At 42.1% G+C, this 24,173-nt stretch overlaps 1 protein-coding gene across 5 annotated transcripts in view; it reads left to right on the top strand.

The window, feature by feature from the left end:
• The window catches only part of LRCH1 (leucine rich repeats and calponin homology domain containing 1), a 192,928-nt gene extending 168,755 nt beyond the window's left edge, over nucleotides 1–24,173 (top strand). For 3 of the 5 annotated variants that reach the window (XM_082859639.1, XM_082859637.1, XM_082859640.1), the window contains 3 exons: nucleotides 4,058–4,195; nucleotides 6,876–6,953; nucleotides 23,710–24,173. In XM_082859639.1, the coding sequence (XP_082715765.1) occupies nucleotides 4,058–4,195; nucleotides 6,876–6,953; nucleotides 23,710–23,820 (327 nt within the window). In that variant the 3' untranslated portion in view covers nucleotides 23,821–24,173. Of the gene's footprint in view, nucleotides 1–4,057; nucleotides 4,196–6,875; nucleotides 6,954–8,444; nucleotides 9,960–15,681; nucleotides 16,162–23,709 lie in introns of those variants that run through there. The other 2 variants (XM_082859641.1, XM_082859638.1) reach the window with 2 other exon arrangements.

The following is a 24,173-nucleotide window of genomic DNA, read 5'->3' as shown; positions in this document are numbered from 1 at the left end:
TAAAAGCTAGTATTATTTCAGTCCTGGTATGCTTTAAAAAATGCACTGTTATTAATTTACTTCATAATATGCCATGAATTTAAAGATATTTATAGTTAGCCTTACTACGTACCCCAAACCGGCCAGAATTTTCGAATGCCATAATAGGCAAACCATCTGAGTTCCTACCAAGGGTGAAGTCTCGTGCTGGGTGCCAGGGAAGATTTCAAGCTTGGTGATGGCAGGGACCATGGCTGTATTATTCCTTGTTGTGTTTCTATCCCCAGCACAGCTCCTAGTGGGAACTGTGTATGTATTTTTCTAAGACCTCATGGTCTTTGTGTCTAGTTAGGAGGATCGTATGTAAATATGTGGAAGATCGAACAGCAGGACAAGGGTCAGTCACCAAAGAACACACTGGTATTAGTTATTAAAGGCAGTACATCATGAATTACTACATAAGTTCTTTATATTTAAAGAGAAGTATCATAGCCGTGAACTAGACGAATATAAGAAGCTTCTTGAGGAGGTAGATTTTATACTACATCTTCTCCTTTCACTAGCAAATGATTATTGACTGCTCTCTGTGCCAGGCTGTATAGTCTAGGTGACAGACAGAGAAAAGAACAAAAAGGTCCCTGCTGCATGAAGCCTGTAGTCTATTGAGAAGACAGAGTAAGTAAGAAGGAAACAAATAAATACACAATTTCAGATAGCAATGAGTTCTACAAATGAGCAGTGAATCCTATAATTAAAATTAAAGCTGGGCTTCCCTGGTGGCGCAGTGGTTGAGAGTCCGCCTGCCGATGCAGGGGACACGGGTTCGTGCCCCGGTCCGGGAAGATCCCACATGCCGCGGAGCGGCTGGGCCCGTGAGCCATGGCCACTGAGCCTGCGCGTCCAGAGCCTGTGCTCCGCAACGGGAGAGGCCACAACAGTGAGAGGCCCGCGTACCTCAAAAAAAAAAAGTTAAAGCTGAATTAAGGTAGGTCAGAATCTTTGTTTTTGCAGATGATAACTTTATATACGGTCTAGCACGTAGTCAGGAGGAAAGATGAAAAACCCAGAAACCTCTTACCGCCACTTTAAGCCACTATGGTTGACCCAACAGTCACATAGGGCAAGTCAGTCCTCTGTCATTTGCCTAGAATATTTGGATGTGCAGTAAACTTGGGAGGTGAACTTTCAGAGATATGTAAAAATAAGATCAGAAGTTGAGCTATGCCTCTCAAAGAGTGATATAATTTTCTCTTAAAGCCTGGGTCATATCGATAGCTTATGTTTTAATTTAGTGATGTAAAATTAGAGACTGAAAGCATGCTTGGAAAAAAATGAGGTGTCTGTACAAGACAGTTCTGAAAGAGAATTATGCAACACTGTTACATGCACTGATTTTCAAGTACTTCACTTATTGCAGATCTCCCAATAAAGTCATCCTTGCTTAGCTGTTATCCATTTACAAGGAGCTTCTGCTGTAGAGCAGAAATTTGCATTTGAAGTTTTAAAAACCAATCTATCTACTTCTGCTTCTGAGGAGATAGAGTTGATGTACTTTTCCCCATTCATCCCACTAAGTACAACTAAAACCCCTGGTGATTCTATATAAAATAAGCATAGGATCACTCTGAAAAGTGGAGAGAATAATTCAGACTAGCTGGGCTCCTTGGGACTAGGAATGACAGTGGTGGTGAGTCCAGTGGGATTTCTTTTTTGCTTTATCTTTCTCAGACTTGAAGGTGAAGTAGTTAGAAACCGGAAATGCTAATGGGCACAAATTAAGAAAAAAAGTCCCAAAGAAAGCTTGCTTACTTTAGTCAAAGGACCAGAAAAGGGGCAGCCTAGTGAGAGAGAAAATTTTTAGACATTAAAGGCTCTACTCCAGCTAAACACTACAGAAAACCCGTGGTCCCACCCCTACCCATGCCTGCAAAGCTGGCGTAGGTAGCTAGACTTTAACGTCTGCTGGGATGGTATCAGAGAAGGCCACGTTGGGAGCCAGGAATTTCATTCCCATGAGCTAAGAATGATCCCATCCCCTCCCATGGTATCAGTGGAGCCCACATGGGGAGCCTGGATTTCCACACCCACACCAGTCACTGACAGCAAGTGGGAATCTGCATTTACACAGCAGTAACAAGGTGGTAGCCTCCCTTTCCCTGCCAGAGCCGTGTCCAAAAAAGCCAGCTAAAACAAAGTTTAAATAGGATCTAGAGTCTCATAACACCAGAAATGTCCAGGTTTCAACCAAAAAAAACACTCATTCTACCAAGAACCAGAACGAATGTGAAAAGATAATCAACAGATGACAACACTGTTGTGGCAGAGATGTTATCATCTGACAAAGATTTTATACTGTTCGTGATAGAAATGCTTCCACAAGCAATTACGAACACAGGTGAAACAAAGAAAAAAATAGAATGCCTCTGCAAAGGAATAAAAAATCTTAGCAGGGGTTTCCCTGGTGGCGCAGTGGTTGAGAGTCCGCTTGCCGATGCAGGGGACGCGGGTTTGTGCCCCGGTCCGGGAAGATCCCACATGCCGCGGAGCGCCTGGGCTCGTGAGCCATGGCTGCTGAGCCTGTGCGTCCGGAGCCTGTGCTCCGCAAGGGGAGAGGCCACAAGAGTGAGAGGCCCGCGTACCGCAAAAAAAAAAAAAAAAACTTAGCAGAGAAATAGAAGACATAAAGAAGGACCAATGGAAATTTAGAACTGCAGAATACATTATCCAAAAGAAGAAGCCCACGGGGTGGGCTCAACAGCAGAATGGAGGTAACAGAGGAAAGAATCAGTGAACTGGAAGAAAGAACAATAGGGATTACCTAATCTGAGTAGCAGAGAGAAGACAGACTGAAAATAAATGAGCAGAGAGCCCCAGGGACCTGTGGGCGTGTAACAGATGATACACATTCATGTCATGGCAGTCCTGGAAGGAGAGGAGAAGGGGAGTAGGGCCAAAGAGGTACTGGGGGTGGGAGAGAAGTGGGTGTGGCTGGGGAAACAGCACTGTGAGAGATCCTTGTGGTGATGGATGTGTTCTATCAATGCCAGTGTCCCAATTGTGAAGTTGTAGTATATATTTTTGAAGGTTGTTAGCTTATAGGGAAACTGGGTAAAGGGTAGATGAGATCTCTCTGTATTACTTCTTATAACTCCAGATGGATTTATAATTATCTCAAAGTGTTTAATTTTTTAAAAAGGGAGAAAAATTGATTTTTGAACTAAAACATGGTCTCAGAGAAAAGCATCTCTTAATCCCTTTTGTGCCCCTTGCAGTCTGTCTGAACCAGTTGGATTTTGGTTTTTTAATTTATTTTTGTTTATTTTATTTATTTTTTATTGAAGTATAATTGACTTAAAATATGATTTTAGTTTCAGGTGTACTACATAGTGATGTGATATTTTTACACAAGGCAAAACGATCACTATGGATTTGGCTTTTATTGTTCAACTCAGTCTGTTTTTCTATTTTCATTGCTAAGCCTGAGGCAATGTTGAACTTAAGAAGTCCATTTATTTTTTTGGCTGTCTCGGGTCTTCGCTGTGGCACATGGGATCTTCACTGTGGCATGTGGGATCTTTCGTTGCGTCACGTGGGCTTCTCTCTAGTTGTGGCGTGTGGGTTTTCTCTTCTCTAGTTGTGGCGTGGGGTCCAGAGCACATGGGCTCTGTAGTTTGTGGCACTCGGGCTCTCTAGTTGAGGTGCGCGAGCTCAGTAGTTGTGGCGCGTGGGCTTAGTTGACCCGCGGCATGTAGGATCTTAGTTCCCTGACCAGGGATCAAACCCGCGTCCCCTTCATTGGAAGGCGGATTCTTTCCCACTGGACCACCAGGGAAATCCCAAGAAGCCCATTCTTTTAAAAATTCAACTAATTAAAAATTTTAGACACAACTGAATTTTTTTTTCTACAGAGGGATTTTTATTTTAATATCTTTCGAAAAGGTTGAAATCATGTCAGTGTTTTCCACGTGTTCTTATCCTTCTCCATAATGAAACTTAAGTCTCAATTCATAAATACCCATAACTGTATTTTACCCTCAGTTGCCTGAGAGCAATTGGCTTCCTTCTGATTCCTTCCCAGAGCATCGAGATGAGACTCAAGGTCAGCCTGCACGAAGACCTGGGGGCTGCCCTCATGGACGGCGTCGTCCTCTGCCATCTAGTCAACCACATCCGCCCACGATCCGTCGCAAGCATCCATGTCCCCTCACCAGCAGTCGTAAGTAACACCATATAAAGGGAAACTAACTCTTACATCAAACAAACTCCTTTGGGACAGTATTGCTGGTTAAAGATACCGATGGGATCTCCAGGACCCTGCTCAAATGCTCTGTGTTGGGCCCCAAACAACTAGAAGAGCAGAAAAGGAATAGCATTTCTGAATGAAGTAACATTTTCACTGTAAAAAGGGAAAATATTTAAAGTAAGTATGTAAGTGACAGAAAAGGAACTTACTTCAAATATAAAGCAAAACACGTTAAAGAAACGCTTGGGGTGCTAACTTTAAGACTGTAGAGACACAAAGATTCATTCCTCACAAGGACTTATTTAAACAGTGAGAAGTCTTTTTGGGAAACTTCTTTTGGTTGGCGAGTTCTCTTCTAAATGGAAACTCTTTCCTCTATTAATTATTGAGGATTTTAGGATAGCTCTGAAAAGATGTGGATTCTGTATAAAATATCATTAGTAACCTGTCAGGCCAGAGGTTGGTCAGCTGGTCATTAATTCAACAATTCCTTGATCACTAGCTGTGCTCAGGGGTAGGTGGGAGATACCAAGGAAACTGGGGAAAGATGAAAGAGACTGAGTGAGATGCCATTAGTCCCGAAAAATCCTCGTCTCCATGTGGGGGAGATAAAGCAGGTGCTGGCATCCTCTTCCTACAATCATGGACCATATTACCATCCAGAAGAGAGCTATAGAGTCATGTTATGGTCATTCAGATGAGGGAGGGGGAATCAAAGATAAGCTGGTCTTTGAAGCCTACGTAGGGTTCAGACAAGTAGAGAAAACCTCTATCCATACTATTTACTATTAGGTGAAGCAGAAGAGTTTAGGAGCTAAGAATGTAGGGGTTGGATTCCAATTCCACATCTATATAATCCATACGACTTTGGGAAAGTTATTTAACCTTTCTTTAACTTGATTGGCTCTTCTCTGTCATGGAACTGCTCCCATGAGGATGAAATGAGGGCCTACATGTGATAGAAATGTGAATGCAAGCCATTGTGATCATTAGTGTTTATGAACAGATTTTTCAAAAGCCAGAGCCTCCAACCTCAAGGCACAGTGTTCATAAAATATCATAGGAAGAGTCTGTGGAGTGAAAGCCTCACGTGAAGCCCCACTCCCCGGCCAGGAAAGCATCGTAGTGGCATTATTTTTCTTAGTTTCTTTTCTTTCGGCAGCAGGAAAAATTAGCTGATGATCGCATTTCAACTGTCAGTTTTCTTTCTATACAGTTGAATATATTTTTCCCTTCAAAAGACTGACCACTTTTTTGCCTCAGAAAACACAGGAAAAAACCAAACCAAAACAATTTGTCTTCTGATTCAAATCTGCTTTATCTGCCTTAGTTTGGGCAGTAAATTCTGTCCTATAATTGAATATGAAAAAGTTTTGAAGTCCAAACTACTGTTAAGTTGTTAGAGCTGTGTACCAGATTCTCATTCAGTATTCTTCCCCAACTTGTAAGAAAGAAAGTACGATTCCTCAGCCTCCAATTTAAATATACAGTTATTGTGTTATAAGGACACTATGAATCATGTTATCTACACACATTTGTAAATTTGATCAATTCTTCAGGGAAAAAATGCTACTTTCTTTGGTTGTCACCTTTTATCTTTTTCAAATAAAAAAATTTAATTGAAACTATAATGGGAATAATGCTTGATTGGAGAAAATGGAGAAATGCAGGAGGAAAATATATCATGTTCTATCCCACCACCCAAAGACAACCACTGTTTACATTTTGGCTTTTATGCTGCTAACATTCCTTCTACATATAAGTTGTTTTTGAATTGTGAGCTTCTCATATCTACTATTTAGTAGTTTTTAAAATTTATGAAAACCTAAGTATTTCCCCAAGTCATTAAAACTCTTCATTAATATCCATTTTAACAACTGTGAAGTATTTTAGCTTATGTTATTATATTGTAGTTTTCCTTTCTAGAAATGTTTCTAAATGTCCACTTCTCAGAAATTCTTCTCTGAGCATCTTGAGCTCCCATTGGCCAGACCCAGCCATGGCGTAGCGGTAGAGCCCGCTTCCATCTCCAGTCTGTGTAACATTGCCTTACAAACACTGTCCACGCCCGTGTTTGCACAAGGTGCTCACTCTGCTCCTGCTCCCCACCCTGCCTCTAAATCTCCTCGCCTTGCAGCATCACCCGCTTTCTAATAAAACCGATTGCTTTGGCGAGAAAGAGAGTCATTGGCCTGGTGAATTTAACCCTTCATATAGAAATATATTTGCTGATGGGAAAAGGTGTTTATGGTGTACTTTTAAGTAAACTAAAGCAGGTTACACAACAGTATGATCTCATAAAAACTGTGTGTGTGTGTATCCACACATATACATTCACATGTGCAGAAAATCTTGCACACGTGTATATACATATATACATGTATGCAGAAATTCTACATATAAACACATACCTATGTGTACATATGCATGTCTTTGTGTACACACACAGTGTCTAGAAGAATATAATCCAAAATATTAACAGCTCTTTAGGTGAACGTTTCTGGATAATTTTTTATTGTCTTCTGTTTGCTTATGTATTATTTTTCTCCAATAAACGTGTAGTACTTCTGCCATTTAGAAAGTTTAAAATTTAACCTGTTATTACAAGTATTTCTCTTAGTAATTCTTTATTTCTGAATATTTGCATTCATAGCCTAAACTTAGCATGGCCAAATGCAGAAGAAACGTGGAAAACTTTCTGGAAGCATGCCGAAAATTAGGAGTACCAGAGGTAACGTCAAACTTAGTTCCAGTAACTATGTTTGAGTAAAGATTTTACTTAATATATGTGTTTGAACCTATTGAATAGATATACACCTTTGTCCATCCTTCTTCATCTCAGTCTTTCTTGAGGAATAATGTTGAATAAGTTATATAAAATTTTAGTTTAAATTACTCTATTGCAGTGAAATAAAAATGGCTTAAAATGGTATGGTCAATTCTGAAGAAAAGGGGAATATAATTTTTTTAAGGTTTTGAAATAAATGCGAAATTCCAAACTTAAAAAGAAAATTTAGTTAGCTTGATTCTCCTCACAAAGAGCAGAAATTGCTGAAGCTTCATTGAGCCTTCTGTGGGTTACATAGGGTAGAATTTTGGAGGTAATGATTTTTCCCTGTCCGAAGCTCTTAAGCACAGTAGACCTGTAGTTGACCACTGATTTGTTGATTTGCACTCCTTGTAGGTTTGGGGTATGTAGTTCAAAATAATAAGCATTGAAAATATTATAATTATTGTTATTATTATCATTAATCACAACCATTCATAATAACAATGTTTGTGTATTGCTTTATAGTTTGTTAACTGTTTGTATTTACATTTTCCCCTTTAGTCCACTGTAGACCCAACTGGCAATTCCCTGTAGCCAGCCCAGCAATGATTCGCTACTTTTTCTTTCTCCCAAGCTAAGCCCCAGCCTTAGCCTCAGCCAGATAAGATAGCGGATCTGGGTCTTCTGACGACTTTACTATCAGTAACATAAAATGATTTCTTAGGGAGATAAAAGACAGTTCACTCAGAATTTGGGGATAAGCTGACAAGCTTTTCATCATTGTGATAAAGGGAAATAGAAACTACATTTCTTAAAATTTTCTTCTGTCTTTTCCAATGTTCCAGGAATAAAGTAACTACAAACTCTATCATGAGATACTGTTTTTGAGTATATGAAGGAATTACATTTTCATGTAGTTCTACTAACTGATAGGAGTTAGTTATTGGAATTGAGTAAGGCTTTTTCTCCCTCCCTCCCTCCCTCCCTCCCTCCCTCCCTCCCTCTCTCCCTCTCTCCCTCTCTCTCTCTCTCCCTTTCTTCCTTCCTTCCTTCCTATTTTTCAGCTTGGTGACATTTGAAGGTGAGAGTTAAGTGGTGGGCTTCTAATCTTATTTGAGGAAAAGGAGAGAATTATTAAAACATCTTTAAGTCAAAACTGTACCAATTAAAAGAAGCTTTCAAATTCGTTTTTAAATAGAGTGTAATCTTTACATAAGGTACTAAATGTCTTTATGATCAATCCACATGTCTTTCAGCAATGTTAATCTGTGTGTCTGTATTGTATGTGTGCCTTTTACTATTGCCCATACATTTCTTGGCTTCAGATGTTTGTGAAATTCTCATGCGCCTACATTTTTAATGATTTGATTCCGTCATGGGTTAATAAGTGTGTGTGAATCAAAATTATCACACCAGGTTTCAGATTGTAAAATTATTTGTGTCTGTACTCAGAAACGCTGATGAGTTATGACCAATCTCCTGTGATATTTTAAAACTCATCATTTTTCTTGGCTTATGATGACACAAAATGACGTGGAAATGCCCTTAACCATTTATTGTGAGTCAAGATTGGTAATTATGATTTCCTTCTAAAGTGAGGAAAAGGAAATTAAATTAGCATCAAAATGCAGAGAAAATTTTATCATCATATCTGAATTATGCCCCTGGCACTAATAGGCAACTGATAATTCCGGAGACAATTGAATTACAAGCAGTAAATCATCTTTTTTGCCAGCGTTCCAACTTAACTATGCTTAGTAAGAGATATATCACTAAGGCTATTTTTGAAACGATTTTTAAGATTTGAGGTGATTTTCAAGTTTGCATTGTGTATGTGTGTGATTGTGTGGACATCTATATCCATCCTGATGGATAATCCAGTAGCATCTTACTGGTGACTAGAGTTACATTATGTTCATTGTTACTAGAACAAGTCTGTTCGTTGGTTAGCAGTTGAACTTCTTTAATGAGATACGTTAAAGGAAGGGAGGAATATTCTAGTGGAAAACCAGAAATTGCAATTGGAGTGCAGCTGGCAAAACTTGCTATATATACTCAAAGGAACGTGCTTTCATCTCTTGGAATAAATGAGTCATAAATTGTTGGAAATGAGGAAATGTTTTCATCTAGGAATGCGATACTAAGTTGGGGGAGGGGTGGAAATAACCCCTTCTTCCACTACTTAAGATGGTTGATGATTTGAGTATATATGTGGCACACTGCAATTCTAGTTGCAGGAACTCTCCCCTTGCAGTCAGACATTTTAAAAGCCTGGTACTTAAAAGCGGAGGACCTTTAACGTTACATTTTCTTTTTTTGCTTCAAGCTTAATATTTGGGTAACAAAATACTCACTGATTTCCCGGCAGCTTAGTGAATTCCTCCTAATTTGCAAGCTTGCCCTGCTTTCTTCTCCATCCCTAACTTATCTACATACACACACCGATAAGTCACGGAGATCTGGAATTCTGTATTATTTTAAGCTAAATAGCTAACTGACAATGATAAATCATCCTGTAGAGACTGAGAAGTCGCAGCTGTGCTCTCAGCCCGAGTTTGTTGCCCTTTGTAATAGAACTACAGTTTGAAACTACAACCCAAAGTCAGGGCTGGCAGCTTACTCAGTTTTATCAGGTTCATCTGGGTGGAATGTGGTCACTGAGCAAATGATGACATATAAATTAATACGATGGGAAGGAAGCGATTTTAAAATTGTTCCAGTTGTTATGGTTTTTATTATATTTTCTCTAGAAGTCCCCAGGCACCCAATCCCAGGTACCTGCCTCAGGGTTGGTCAAGGTTCATGAAGCATTTTATTGTGTGCCCAGTGGAGTGGTTTCCCCATAAATGTGGCTTCTTCGAATTGGCTGCATTCAGAACTGCACACAGTGTAAGCGCCCTAGTTTGTTTGCAGAAGGTCGGAGTAGGCACTAAGAGTAGATGGATACGGCGACTCTAGACCTCTGTCTGTTATTCCTGACGTTTGGATGAGGCTACATCTATACCTTTCTTAGTCCAGGGGCACAGACAGGACTTGGCAGTCAACGTCACCTATAGAAAGGAGTTGACATCACAGAAGTCGGCGTTGGGTTTCTGGAGAAATTCTGTTAGGGCGACAGCAGGCGTATTTGCTGTCATCTGTGAGGGATCCTGGGAAGAGGTAGAGGTTTGCTGATGAGAATACCAAGGGCAGATGCTGAAAAACAGATCGGAAATGCCGCCCCCCACCCCGCCCCAGCCCCAGCAAGTTCCTTTTCTGGTGGCAGAGTTAATATCTCTTCAGGTGGTTATTTCAGCCTGGGTCACTTCTGCTGCCCATTTCCAGTGCCTTGGGGTTTTTTGTTTTTGATTTTGTTTTCCTGTTTTGGGGCCAGTTCTTCAACTAATGGGACAGATTGAGTGACTGCCACCTGGAAGGAGGGGCATGAGGGCAAATGCGGAGGATCTGTGAGCAGAGCGAGGGACACGGGGTTTGGGGTGAATTAGCCGCACCTGTGCTGTTAACTGGTTATGTGCCCTGAGGCAAGCCTGTTAAAGCCTGGAGGCCGGGACCTTCTTGCAGCTGTATCATCTTCTCAAACGCTCACGGTTGAGGCTCGGAGGCCAATATTTTATTACCATGCTCTGAGGAAAATGAGGCCCAGAGACATTACACAATTTCCTAAGCTCATGCCCGCAGTTGGGAGGCAGCAGAGCTGGCATTCGAACCCCGGTCCGTCCGCGTCCAGCGCCTGCCTTCTTTCCGGCACACACAGGGGCTCTCCGCGTCCGAGTTCCCCGCTCTGCAAACTGCAGGTGTTGGACTTAAGCAGTGGGTTAAACCCCGTTCTCCAGAGCCCCTTGATTCTCTCGGAAGCCAAGCCGGGGCTGCAGGTCACTCCCACCCCCCTTGATTCAGTCCCGGCAGTTTCTCCTTTGCCCGTGTGGCACGTATCGGCTCTCCAGTTAAGAGTTCCTTTGGGGGAAAAGTGTCCTGTTGCTACTTATAGTTTGAAAATCACTAGACCCTTAAGGTTTCTTTGAGCTGACAGCCCATGGACGCTCAGCTCCATCCCGCAGCGCCATGATCGCTTTCCCCCATCAGCTCCTCTGAGGCAGGAAACTTACCCCACGTGCCTCAAGGCACCCCTGGAAGATCTGGGGGTCAGGTGATGTTGCCGGTACCATCGCATGGCCCCTTGCAGTGTTGATGTCGGTGGTCAGACTGTGCAGCTGTCTCTGACCTCCGGTGCAAGCGTCAGCTTGACCTTGAACACAGGCTCACCCTTGGCGGGCTTCCAAATTCTTCACTCTTTGTATCGCCCAGGAAGCTGACTGCAATTAAGCCTCGGGGTCCTGAGGCTATTTGCGGACCTACTGAGGCTTCCTTTGCCTTTTCTGGGTCAGCTTGGTCATTCCCGGCGCCCGATCTTGACGTCGAGGATTCACAATTGGCTACTGGGGGTCTCCAGTTTGATCCAAATTTAGGGCTGTTTTAGTGTTGTCTCAGGTCGAGGGAAATCTCTCATTTGTGAGGCATCAAAAGTATTAGAAAATAGATATATATATTTTTTACTCACCGGGGAAGTATTTCACCTTGCTTTTATTTTTTGATTTTTTTGGAGGGGAAGACACTCTGGTCTTTTTCTAAAGGGAGATCCCCTGGCCTCTCCCTCTCAGAGGAGACAGCCTGGTATTTTTCTGAGAGAAATTGCCCTCGTCCCTGTCTGAGGGGAGACACTGACGTCTCTGTCTGAAAGGAGGCTCCCTGGTCTCTGTCTGAGGGAAGATGCCCTGGTCCCTTGCTGAGGGGAGACCCCCTGGTCTCTTGTCTGTCTACTTGATGTTAAATAAGTAGCCTTGGCCTCCAACCTCTGCAAGGAGCAAGGTCCTTAATTTAACAGACTTGCCCTGTTTAGAGGAGGAAGGGACATGGAATAGAAATGCACCTTGTTTTCTAGCTGCCCAGCCTCTCCTGTTCATTACTGTCTCCAGAGAGGAATTGGGAGGAGGGTCAGGGCAGCACCTCCATCAGCTGTACGGGCTCTTGCCCGCCGGATAGCACAGAGGCCAGGGGTCCTCAGTAGACTGTGGGAGGTGGAAGGTTTTCCTTCCATATCTACAAGGACAGGTCCCTTGGTGTCCAGCCTCTGCATCTGCCAGATGGAGTTAAAAAATAAAATCCTAAAGTACACTGAGATGCTAACGATGATTGCATTGATACAGGTGGAATTGTGGCCGAGTCTTCTTTTCAGTGCCTTTCATATTTGTATTTTGTTGACTTTTATAAGGAGATGTTATTTTTGAAAGTACTTGCAAAACTTTTCCTACTTTATACCTGTTGTAAGGGTTTAGGACAGTTTATGTAAATGATCTGAAGTTTCAAATTGAAAGACGTTCTGTAAATTGAAGCTACCTTTTTTGTTTGTTTGTTTTAATCTTGAGAATAGGAGATACGAATTCCTTCGCCTCTTTGAACCTTATGTCTCTTTTTTCCCCCAAATCAATGACTTTAATATCAGTTTAAGTCATAACTAATAAACACTTTTGGGGGATGGTGAGATTCTTATTACAAGATTTATTTTAAGTTTCCATTTACATTGGTTACTTCCGAGGTTGGATGATCAGAGGTGCAGATGGACACCAACTTATTATTTTATTAATGTAAATTTTTAAATCCCTAATGCATTAAGAAGAGCCAGTCTCTAGCTTGTAAGACCAGTCATCTCCAATGGTTAGTAGGTGTGTATCACCATTCATGTAAGAATCCTTTCGCCCTGTGTGTCTCCTGGTGGTAGAGCCACTTCTGGTCAGTGGTCTGACATTGGTACATGGTTGAGAACAAATACTTTCTCGAAGCAGCATCTTCAAAGAGCTTGAAATTGCATTTCTAGATGAATTAGCTTATTAGAGTTACTAAGTGCATAAAATTGGTGATTAGTTCTTATATATCTGGAGAAAACTCTGGAAACCTTTTCCTACCTTGCTCCTCTCTCTGCCAAATTACACCTTGTCAGTTAGGGCTTTACATTTTCAGAATGACCATCAACATTCTTGGGCTATGACATTTTAGATTAAAAATACTTTGTAAGCATACTGCCTTTCAAAATTAAATTTAAATCAACAATATTTATAAGCATACTGCCTTTCAAAATCAAATTTAAATAAACAATATATTCTAAATTTCTTAGAATTTAGTCTGTATTATACTCAGAATGCCTGTAAATTAGACCTTTTGATAGATCTGTGTACATTTTTATTTCTATCTGTAGTATTTGGGGAACCTGAGTTAATCTTTAATAGTAATCTTAGTCACACACTCTTGTGTTGACTTGTATGAGAATCAGTTAACTTCTGGCGATTGTGATTTCTGTTCACTGTAACGGGAATTAGCATCTGCACTGGCCTCTCGGGACTCTGAGTGTATTAACTATGTTTTTTAAATGCCTTGCAATAATTACTAATGCTCTGTAAATACATGGTGAAATTTGGCCTCTTTAAATTTCCTTCCTTTTTAGTGTTTTCCTATTTTAATTATAAGAAAAAAATAAAGCATAATCTGTAAGTCCCTCTTATGAAGACTGAAATTTGGAAAGCACAAGGGTCAGAAAACTCCCAGGTTCCCCTGGCAACTTCAGCCCTGGCTTCCCATCATAGCATCCTTGAGGGACTGATCTGACGGCCATGGGCTGTGTGGGGGGTAGAATCAGAGAGTAGCCCACACTCCACACATTATGAAGCTTCAGATTTTGCCTCCCAGCCAATCTTAGACCCATACTTTTTTCTTCAGAGATCGTGATTTAATTTAAACCACCCGCTGTAGACTGTGAGTCTAAGCTCTACCCACTTTAATCTGAATAAAGCCCAGAATCTGTGGCATCATGAAATTATTTCCAGATTGAGAAGAATGGTCTGTGTTGCCTACCCATGCGAGAAGTGTACTTCTGAATAGATACACTGGAAACTGCAGACAATCTAATTCTTAGTTCTTTGATGGAGTTGCTGGGGAGCAGACCAGACATTTTCCGTAGGGTTCTGCGAAATGTATTGAAATATATCCTGGAGATAAAATGATTTGCTTTTAACGTGGAAATACCACTTTGGTGACAATCACATTTTAGTGTGCATATGCCTTCTGTCTTATGTCTGTTTTGCTCAGAGTTCACTGATTAAGCACACCATTGCAATAGAAAATTCTTATTGCAATAGAAAACTCCTTCTCTTAGATGTTTCCCCATCTGCTAATTCCTGATCAGCATCTCTGTCACAGTGAAATCCATTCTATGTGTAGCTGTTTTAATTCTTGAGAAAATAACAATGGTAGCTTGATTCCTCTAAATGCGCTGAGAAAAGATGCACAGTCTGAATAGATATAACATGATTTATTAATATCCTTAAAAAAATCTTTTGTTAAGAGGATCTCTACCTTCATAACTTAAGATTAGGAGGTTTATAATCATATTCAACGCACTTACATCGATTATCCCTCTTTACCAGAGGGCATCAAGCTAACTGCAGAAGATACGTGCAAGACAGAACCTCTATCTTAGAATCATCTTTCAGTTGCTCTGTGATTTGCATCTGCTTAGCAGTGATGCTAAAACAAAGGGCAATATTGTCGCAAAGTATATTATAAAATATATAATATATATATATTTTAAATGCTTTGCCTAATTTGGACATAAAGCTGCATTTATGAGATATATCACAGATATTTTCAATCCTTGTTTAATTTGGAAACAAAGCCAGAACTTTGGTACATACTGACATAGCAATTATAATCATTTTTAATTTGAAGCTGCGGTCATTTCTGGTTCAGGAATTCAGGGTATCAGAAAACCATTTGCTTCCTGATAGCAGTAGGCATCCAGAGGTCAACTCATAGGACTATCTTATTTGTGCGTTTAGTTGATAAAGTAGGAATTCTGCCTCCTTACGTGGTGACTGTCAAGTAGACAAAACGCGGAGGCCTGTTGTCCCCGCCCCTCCCCCTACACATACCTGTTCAGTGGTGAAGAAATTTACACAATTCCTCTATGCAGGAATGTACTTTTATTCTAACTGCAGATCCAAGAAGCCTCTTTTAAACTTTTGGTTTATGTCCAGTTGTAAAAATGTGAAATTTAATGTAGTTTTTGGGCACATGTAGGCACATGATTAAAACTAGCATTCCCCAGAGTTTATCAATAATCCTAAAAGGAAAACAAATGAGGCCCATGTATTACCTTTCGGGGAGAAATACTTTATATTCAGTCTTCATAGACCAGGGTAAAAAATGCACTAAGAGAATGGTGAGGAAAGGTGGGGATTCAATTTTTAGGTTTGTATTTTTCCCTTTAGTATAGTGAAGACCTCAATGTCCTAGGTGCAAAGCTCTTATTCTTAAGCCATTGCTGACTCATGATACCACTTAAATATTAAAACTGTTTGAATACCAGAAGGATGTATAAATTACAGAACCTTCTATTCCTCAATAGTGAGATCTGGCTGAGGAATTTCTCTGTCCTATTTGCATAGACTGTGTTGGGTGTGCTGCTTTTTGTAATTAATTAAACAATCTGTGGTGGAACGGGTTTTACCTGCTTGAAATAAGGGGTTACTCTTGCCATTTGCTAGTAACTAAAAATGTGTGCTTCTTTTCAGCCGTTGTTCTGTGTATTTTTAATTGTATGCACTGTCTCTTTCTGTTCTGATGGCTGCCCTCGGAATAGGCTGACCTCTGCTCTCCGTATGACATCCTGCAGTTGGATTTTCGTCACATTCGAAAGACTGTTGACACTCTGCTGGCACTCGGGGAGAAAGCCCCACAACCAACTTCTGCCCTCCGCTCCAGGGACCTTATAAGCTTCTGTCTTGTCCATATTCTCTTTGTAGTGCTGATATATATCACTTACCGCTGGAATGTTCTGTCTGCGTAATGCCCGCGTGTGCATCCCTACACTCTGCTCTGTCGCCCTGCTCCACGACAGGGTCCTTCCTCCCTCTGGGCCTTTGCCTTGCAAACTTCCATCCCTGTCATCTCTTCAGTAATCTCTGGAGTTTTGAAGCCGAACGTTGCCACATCAGATTTTCCAGAAGCACAAACTTTGTAGAAAGCAGCTCCCATTAGATAGTTTCTCTCACTTGCTGAGAAACAGTGAGGACAGAGTGTATCCACACCTCTTGCCTCCTCATCCCCATAGTGCCAGCAGCAGTGCTCTGCAGTGCCTCTTCTCTCTCCCAGTGAGCTTTGCTGCCCTGGGTAGAGCCGAAGAAGGTTCCAGAACAGGAGCAGAGGGGATTTAGCGTATGAAAATCTTGCCATTGGGTCAGTATTTAAGTCGACTCCTAATTCAGGATTGGGCGATTTAACTGTAGAGGGAAGACAGAAAGCCAGCACTGGGGGTCCAGTTTGGTCTATAACGATCTTTAATAATGCCGCTGTTGACCAAGTTGAAAAATACCATCTGGAGAATGACTCCTTTGCTGGCCAGCCAGCTGGCTTCCTCCCTGCTTCCTGCAGCAGGAGCTGTGAAGGGCACCAGGGAGGGTGACCCCCCACTTCCACCCTGAGTGAGCCCCTCTGCCCTGCTGCCTGAGACAGGGCTGTGCAGAAGGGCGCTGGGGAGGAAGGATCCGGCGCAGTCAGAGAGCCCCCTGGAGGATCCACGGCACACCACTCTTTCTGCGTAGTTCTACTTATTCCTTGTTTGGTCTACTCTGACCGAGGGGCTCTTAGAAAAGCATTTTCCAAAAAGGGTTTCTATTTTTAAATAATGTAATGGGTCATTTCGCCTTTTTTTTTTTTTTGCTACATCACATCATAACTTCAGGTCTAGAATGTGATGGATTTGACAGTATTTATTTTCAAATAAAGCCGTGAGTCATGGAACATTCTTGGGCCTAGGGCTGGGGTTACTATGACAGGAACCAATAAGATTGCTCTTATTTTAGAAGAATGTAGTTTCTTCGGTGACTTGAAATTTCCATTTAACCTTTGATTTACAGTGACATTAGCAACCTGCTTTTATGTTTAAGTAAGCTTAAAGGATTATATATTAATAACTATATCTGCTTTCGGAGCAATGTGATCAGTTTGCAGTTAAAGAAAAAAGACATTAGAATCTTATCTAGGAGAAGATATTCCTGGTTCTGGGATGTCGTTTTATAATACGAGACGGCCCTGCTCCAAGGTGAAGACAGACTCCCCTGTGCTTCTGTTTACCTCTGGTTGCCAAATATTGTTTCTTAAATTGGTGTGGGGGGGTGATGATGGAGTTCACTTCCTCAAGATAAATTTCTAGTTTACTCACATGGAAACAGTCTTTCTAGATGGCTACTAAGAAGATAATTTTATTTTTCTGAACATTTCCATGAATCCAGGGGACTTGAGGATGTGGAAAGGTCACATAGTTAGAAGAATATATTTATAAAGATCCTTTGTTGGTAAATCAGATGAGATTTTCTAACAGGAGACATTCTTTACATGATAATATCTTGAGTTCACTGAGCTTTTCCCTCCTGGTTTTGGGTTGATTGGTGAAATACAGAGTATGCGGAAGTTATCTAACGTCAGTTGTGTAATAAGTAACCCGCAGATGTACTGAATTGCCTTTGGTGCTATCTTGTACTCTTCAGTCTGTAACACAATAAAATCCCTTTGTACGATGTCTGACGAGCACCCTGAGCCATAAGTTGCTTAATAAACACATGTTGGGTGACAGATCCAGGTTTTTATGGGCCCATCAGTACGTTAATTTGTGTGTATCCAGAGTCGCGCTCAGCACTTCTGTCCAGCTGTTTGGATTTTTCTTCTTGAAGTGGGTGGGGGGCACAGGGGAAGAAGAGAGATGACTTACCGGGTGACCACCTGAAAGAAAATTCTGTCAATGAAAACTGAGGAGCGCGATCCTGTGAGATCAGATTTAACTTTCAGCGCTGACTTGACATAGTTCTTTGGCCGTGTTCATATTTCAGTTCTGGCATCCAAAGTATCTTTTGGACGCACCTTCACCTCTCATGTCATTAGCGTATCTGTACCCTAATGCGTTGCTCCTCTGGGGATCTGTTAGGTGGTATTTTTTCATCAAGTAGTCTGGTAACAAGCAGAGCACAGTTAATTTAGCCCTTTAGGCAAAGCTTGGAATGAACTGTCTTGTCCATGGCTACTCATTTCTATTCAGAATATTATTAAGCCTCCCCATGGTTCTTCCCCAAGGTACTCACGCACCGACTCATAGGCTAGCATGATGCCTGCCATTGCCAGGTGACTAGGGATACTCGGCCAACCCACCTGTCATCTGAGAGGTGATTGGGTGATTTATATGCGCATACTGAATCTTCCTCTCACAAGGAAGACCTTTTTTTTTCGGTACTTACAATGCCTGATAAAAATTACCAAGCATTTATTTACGTATTCTTTTTGAAATAGAAAGATCTATTTGAAATAGAAAGTTCTCTTTCTCCAGTTCTTCCAATTGGTAGCAACTTGCTACTCCGTGTCAGGATTGCCAAAATAGGTGACAACTAAGTAAGTTCTGTTAGTTCCTTCTCGTTATGGATTTGTGGTTCGTATGCAGCTCATTGTACTTGGGGAGAGACATATAAACCAGTGCTGGGGGGAAGGGCGCTACAGAGCTCAAAAGCAAGACAGCTGAGTAGGAGTTTCATCAATGAGTAGAGAAATAAAGGCACTTGATATCCTGATACTAGTTATTTGTGAGTGAGAAATTAAATTTAGGGCATAGTGGCTAGGGTTATCTCTCTATAATCCATGCTGGTCTCTGTCATAAGGAAAAAGGGCGTTTCACCTACAGGATAAAAGTCATGGACAGTAGATTAAAATTTCAGGAGCTTGAAAGTGGTTCCGGATGAGGTGAACAATATTTTAATGTGATTTTCTTTCAGGAGATTAGGTTTTTAAAATGAGGCTTCAGATTTTGAAATTAGTTCTCTATTAAACTATCAGGTATATATAATAGAATGTACGCTTTTCTCCTTAAGACTGTGAGGGTCCAGTTCCTTGCTTTTTCACTGGATTTTGTTTATGATTGTGTTCATTCATTCATTCCTCACATATTGAATGAGCACCCTTTGTACAAGACCCCATCTTGGGGATAAAAAGGTGACCATGACACGTGACCCTGTCTTCAAAAATCAGGAGTCAGCAAACTTCTTCTGTAAAGTGCCAGTAAATACTTTAGGCTCTGGGGGCCATACCGTCTCTGTTAGGACTACCCAGCTCAGCTGCTATAGTGTGAAAGTAGCCACAGACGCTCGTAAATGTGTCTCAATAAAACTTTATTTACAAAAACAGGCTATGGGCTGGATCGGCCTGCAGGTATTTGGACCCTGTGTAGTGGATCTAGTGGACAAATAAAGAAGAATTCAATGTGATAAGGTCCTGTGATAGGTCAGATACAAGATTCTGTATATGAAACACGTGGACGGGGGGCCCAACCCTGATGGGAGTGGGTGATCTCTGAAGCCTTCCTAGAACCGTGATGTTTGCACTGAGGCCTTAAAGATGTGTAGGAATAGCCAGGTGAAGGGTGTATGGATTAGGGAGGTGAGAGAAGGGGTAGTTGTGTGTAGAGAATAAATGTTCTAGAAACAAGGACTAGAAAGTAGCACGGCTGGGAAGCAGAGAATCAAATGAAGAGTGACAAGAAATCCTCTCTGTCTGGAAGAGGTTGACACGGTCTGCATTTCACATGGGAAGAAGCTGCCCCTCGGAGCCCTCACACGGCAAAGCAGGAACTGAAGTTCTCTTACATGAAAATGATGCAGACAGTTTTGTTTTAAGGTTCAATCCGTTAGTGCCAGGACTTTACATTTTAGAAGCAGACTGAACAACATGAAGAGTGCTGCGTGGGTGACTTTACTTTGTCTAGCGGTGGCCTGGCAGGAGGCCTGTGACTGGGGAGCGTAAGAAACTATAGAAAAAGGAGAGCCAGGTGGTGATGGCGATCTGCCTGCTCCCATGAGCCATTTGCCGCCAGAACAAGACGTCTGGCCCTCACTGCGAAGAGAAACCAAATGAGCTAAGTGACAGAGCTAACGCCCTTCCCCGAGCTGAGGGTTCTCTGATGCCCACCTGACGTTGAATTTGGTGGGACTGGCCTGGAGAGGACTCCGAGGGGCCAGGGGCCTCTTCCTATCTCCTGGGCACAGACAGGACCTGCTCGCTGGTTGGTCAAGGACCTTACGGGAAGCAGCATGATGTCGTGGAAGGGGCCCAAGCTGTAAGATGAGACACAAGTTCAAATCCTGGTTGCAGTACTTACCTGCTGTGTGACCTGAGCAAAGTTAAACTCTCTACATCTCAGTTTTCTCCTCTGCAAAGCAGAGATATTGTATCTACCTCGCAGAGTAGTCATAAAGAAAAGACCAATGCAAATCCATAGCATTGGTGCCAGGCCTGTAGGAGGTGCCCCCAGAAGGCTTGCAAAGTTGGAATTTAGTCTTTATGGCTCACCTGCCTTTTCCAGCCCTGCTTGTTGTGGCTCAGAAGAGGGGTGGGTGAGGGCGTAAGAGTGAATATTTGTTTCCGCCATTGGAGAAACAATGCGAAGGACAGGACGAGTCCTTCAGAGGGGGCTCAGAATATTTTTATGCAGGATACTGCTTTATGATTCTGTTCTGTGCTTTAAGAAGAAACACAACAAAAGGAGCTCATGGGTATCCTAGAGCAGTCTGCTGCTGCATTCTCAATGAAAGCCGCTCGTCTCCTCTAACAATGAAATTGTGATGCATTTAAACTCAGTGTAGATATTCACCTCTCTCCTTTAGATCCATTATATACAAGGTGAGGTGACCCTTCTCTGTCATTTCCCATCAAGCTATAAATCCACAGCAGTTCCTTCCCCATCACAACTTGTAGCTCACTTCAGGGATCCCCTCCCCCATGGGATATGCAGCGACAGGACTAGCGTGATGGAGGTGGCCTTCTAGCCATCCTCAAAGCCCCTCCGTATTTCTGGCAGGCTCCCCTTGCTTGTCTTGTCAACCAGCATCTGAAGTCATGATTCCCATCAGTCTCCCTCCCAGTCCTGTGATAGAACAACCACAACTGCCGTGTTTTCATAAGGTTTCTATGATCTGACGCTAGTCTTCGTAGGTACCTCCAACCCTATAATGTAATCTGAGGGCACCTCAGGGCTTCTTAGGACGTCTGAATGAAAAGAGAACGCCAGAAAGGATGCAAGGGATACCTTTTTATGTCTTTTATTTACTCCTTGTCACAAGCTGTAAGGGTGGAAGGGAGAATTTTGAACGCTGCACCTGGTATAGGAATGAGGAGACCAGGAAGGTGAGAAATGCCTGGGAGAGGGGATGACCTTAAGCTGACTCGGTGTGTGACACCTCCAACGTCCTGTCAGCAGGAGGCTAAGGCCTCAGTATCTTCCCATCCTTGTTCCTCTGGAGCCCCAGCCCTTTCCAAGCATGACCTCGAGCATGGAAACTCAACTCTGCAGACCACCGGCCCCACCACTCATCAGTGGAGACATGTCACAGCTCAAGCAGGACTCAGGATAGCCCCCTCAAAGCCATGTTGCACAGCGATTAGGCTTTGTGCAAATTTTAGTTCTAGAATTCAGGAACGTTTGTGACTAAACATAGGGGAACACAGGTCAAGAAGCAAAATACCTTGTTCAGAATGCCTTGGGCAAATCTATTGCCTTAAAATTTCTATTCACGTTCCTTGCCCAGTCGTGCTGCATTATTGATCTCAGTGTTTTTCTCACCGATTTGTTGAGCTTTTATGTGTCGATATAAAACCCTTTGTAATTTGACGCAAATAATTTTTTTTACAGTTTGTTGTTTATCCTTTAATTTTTTTTTTTTTGACACACAGAAGCTGTATACTTTCAGGTGATCAATTGTTTTTATCTTTTCCTTTGTGATTTTTATATCACCTTTTCATCCCCATCCATTTACCGGAGAAAATATTAAATACGTATCTGTATGTTATTGGGAGGAATGTTGTGGACGTTTTTTAACATTTAACTCTTCAACTCATCTCAAATTGATTTTAGCATGTGGTATAAAGTGAAGACTTATTTTTTTCCCCAAGTAATACCTTGTACCGGGAACTTAACCATAATTAGCAGCCATTTATAATATCCTACTGGGGTGCTGTGGGAGCCATAAGAATGAGGAAAATATATCGCTGCCCCCGTGGGACCAGCCTTACCAATGAAATGAAATTCGGCTGATTTCACAAGCCCATGGCAAGCAGAAGGTGTCAGCAAAGGGTACACACTGACCTCTGGCTGCGGCAGAAGGAGGAAGCATCGTCCATCCTGGCCTAGTGCCCTGTTCACAACTCAGACAGAACCTCCGATTCTTTCTCAGGCTGACGTTTGGCTGCTAAGTTGGCAAGCAGCATAAAGTTGCCTCCCCTCAACACACCACTGATGACAAGATAATCCTGTTTGATACACAGCAGCCACTTGAAATAATTGTTAAAATTGTATTGTAAAGAATCGGCTGTTTTATATTGACAAGTGGCCATTTCTCAAGGCCTGGAGTCAGAGTTTGAGATACTCTGAATTTACCGTAAGTTAGGGAAGTGGGAGGGATGGGGGATGGTAAGACTGCGAGCGTAGAGCCCACCAGCATTTCGAGGTTGTGGAACAGGTTCGTGGAGACGTCACGATGTGTCTTTGGATGACCTTTTTAAGAGCACAGTGCCCGCATCTGGGGTACTTAGTGGAGAGTCGTGCATTGACGCAGCCGGAATACCTGACTCCTCCAGCAAGAGAACTGCAAGGAAGCAGTGCTGATCGGAGACCTGATTGGCTTCACGTTAAACACTGTGTCCACCGCCTGGGGCTTGACGCAGCTCCCAATTTCAATTGTCCTTAAGACCAGTGGTTATTGGACTGTGGAAAACACACCATCTTTGGGTAGATGAGAGGGAGTGTTTGCTGTGGAGCTGTTTCCCAGCCAAGGAGAGACACTCTGGAAGGAGATTCCCTTGTATGGTATCAGACCAGGGTCAAATGACAAAAGTGTAAAATTATTTTGTTTTTGCTCTTTTGTAAACTGGTGGTTGAGCGTGCGGGGTGCCACACACAGGGAGTGAGCCGCCTTGGTTATCTTCCTTGAGTAGTATGTGCTGGACATTTCCCAAGAGCAAAAATACAGTATGCGAAAGTAGCAGGATATTTGTGTCTTTGACAGTTTTATAAAAGAGTCTTAAAAGGCAGGCTCTTAAACGCTGTGGTTAAAATTACTTATTTACAAGGCTGTTCATAAACTGTGAAGAAAGCATGCCTCCATTCCAGAGATCACAGGAAATAAAATGAACTAAGTCAAGATTTACGGTCAGTAGAATGGTGTGTGGTCTGTATAAATGAGTATTCAAGTTCCTTTAAAATGTGTGAGAGGCTGTGTGAAATTTTGCTGTATAAGAATATAAGCTAATATGTTCTTGGTGGGTGGTTTCCAGCTGACGGTATGTAGCTCACTTATTTAGTGTCAAGGTTTTTAAAAAATGTTTAGCTCTTTTGCACATTTCAGGATGATTGGAAGTCTTTCTAGAACAACCCTCACTTGTGGAAAATCATTGTTTTCTTTGCAAACACAGGAAAGGTCTTTGCAAAATGAGTTGAAAGCTAGGGAGAGAGCACAGTCTGAAGTGATTAGATAGGCATACTTCAGAGCTCGACTTAACTCCTGTCAGTGGTATCTCGAGATTTTGTAATTAGATTCCAGTCATCTAAAAATCAATGCTTTGTTCTTCTTCCTTTTAGGAAAAACTGTGTCTGCCCCATCACATCCTTGAAGAGAAAGGCCTGGTCAAAGTGGGCATCACCGTTCAAGCATTGCTAGATGTAACTGTAACAAAGGCTCTATTCACATGAGACCAACTCCTCTCCTTTGGGTCGTGGCTCAGACGTTTTTCCGGTCAGAGATCCTAAACTCTCCTCTCAGCACCTGCCCCCTCCAACCTCCCACTCACTGCTTGTCAGTTCCCCGACTCTAGTTGAATTGACGGGAGGACACAAAAGAAGATTTTCTACCTTTCATAACTGACTCTGACATTAAGACCTGACAGGTATTTGCCTAAAACCCCGTGAGGGAGCTGGTTGTGAAGGACCAAGCAGCTCATCAATGCCTTCTACAACCTCCTTCATCCCTTCCATGCTCACCCACTGCCACTACCAAAACACCAAGCACAGCCGTTTTGCAGCAAGATGCATTTGTTTTATTAAAA

Source organism: Leucopleurus acutus, assembly GCF_964270905.1.
Source record: "Leucopleurus acutus genome assembly, chromosome: 18".
In the NCBI taxonomy this organism is placed as follows: Eukaryota; Metazoa; Chordata; class Mammalia; order Artiodactyla; family Delphinidae; genus Leucopleurus; species Leucopleurus acutus.
Note: the sequence above shows the minus strand (reverse complement) of the source record. Positions and strands in the feature narration are given on the sequence as shown.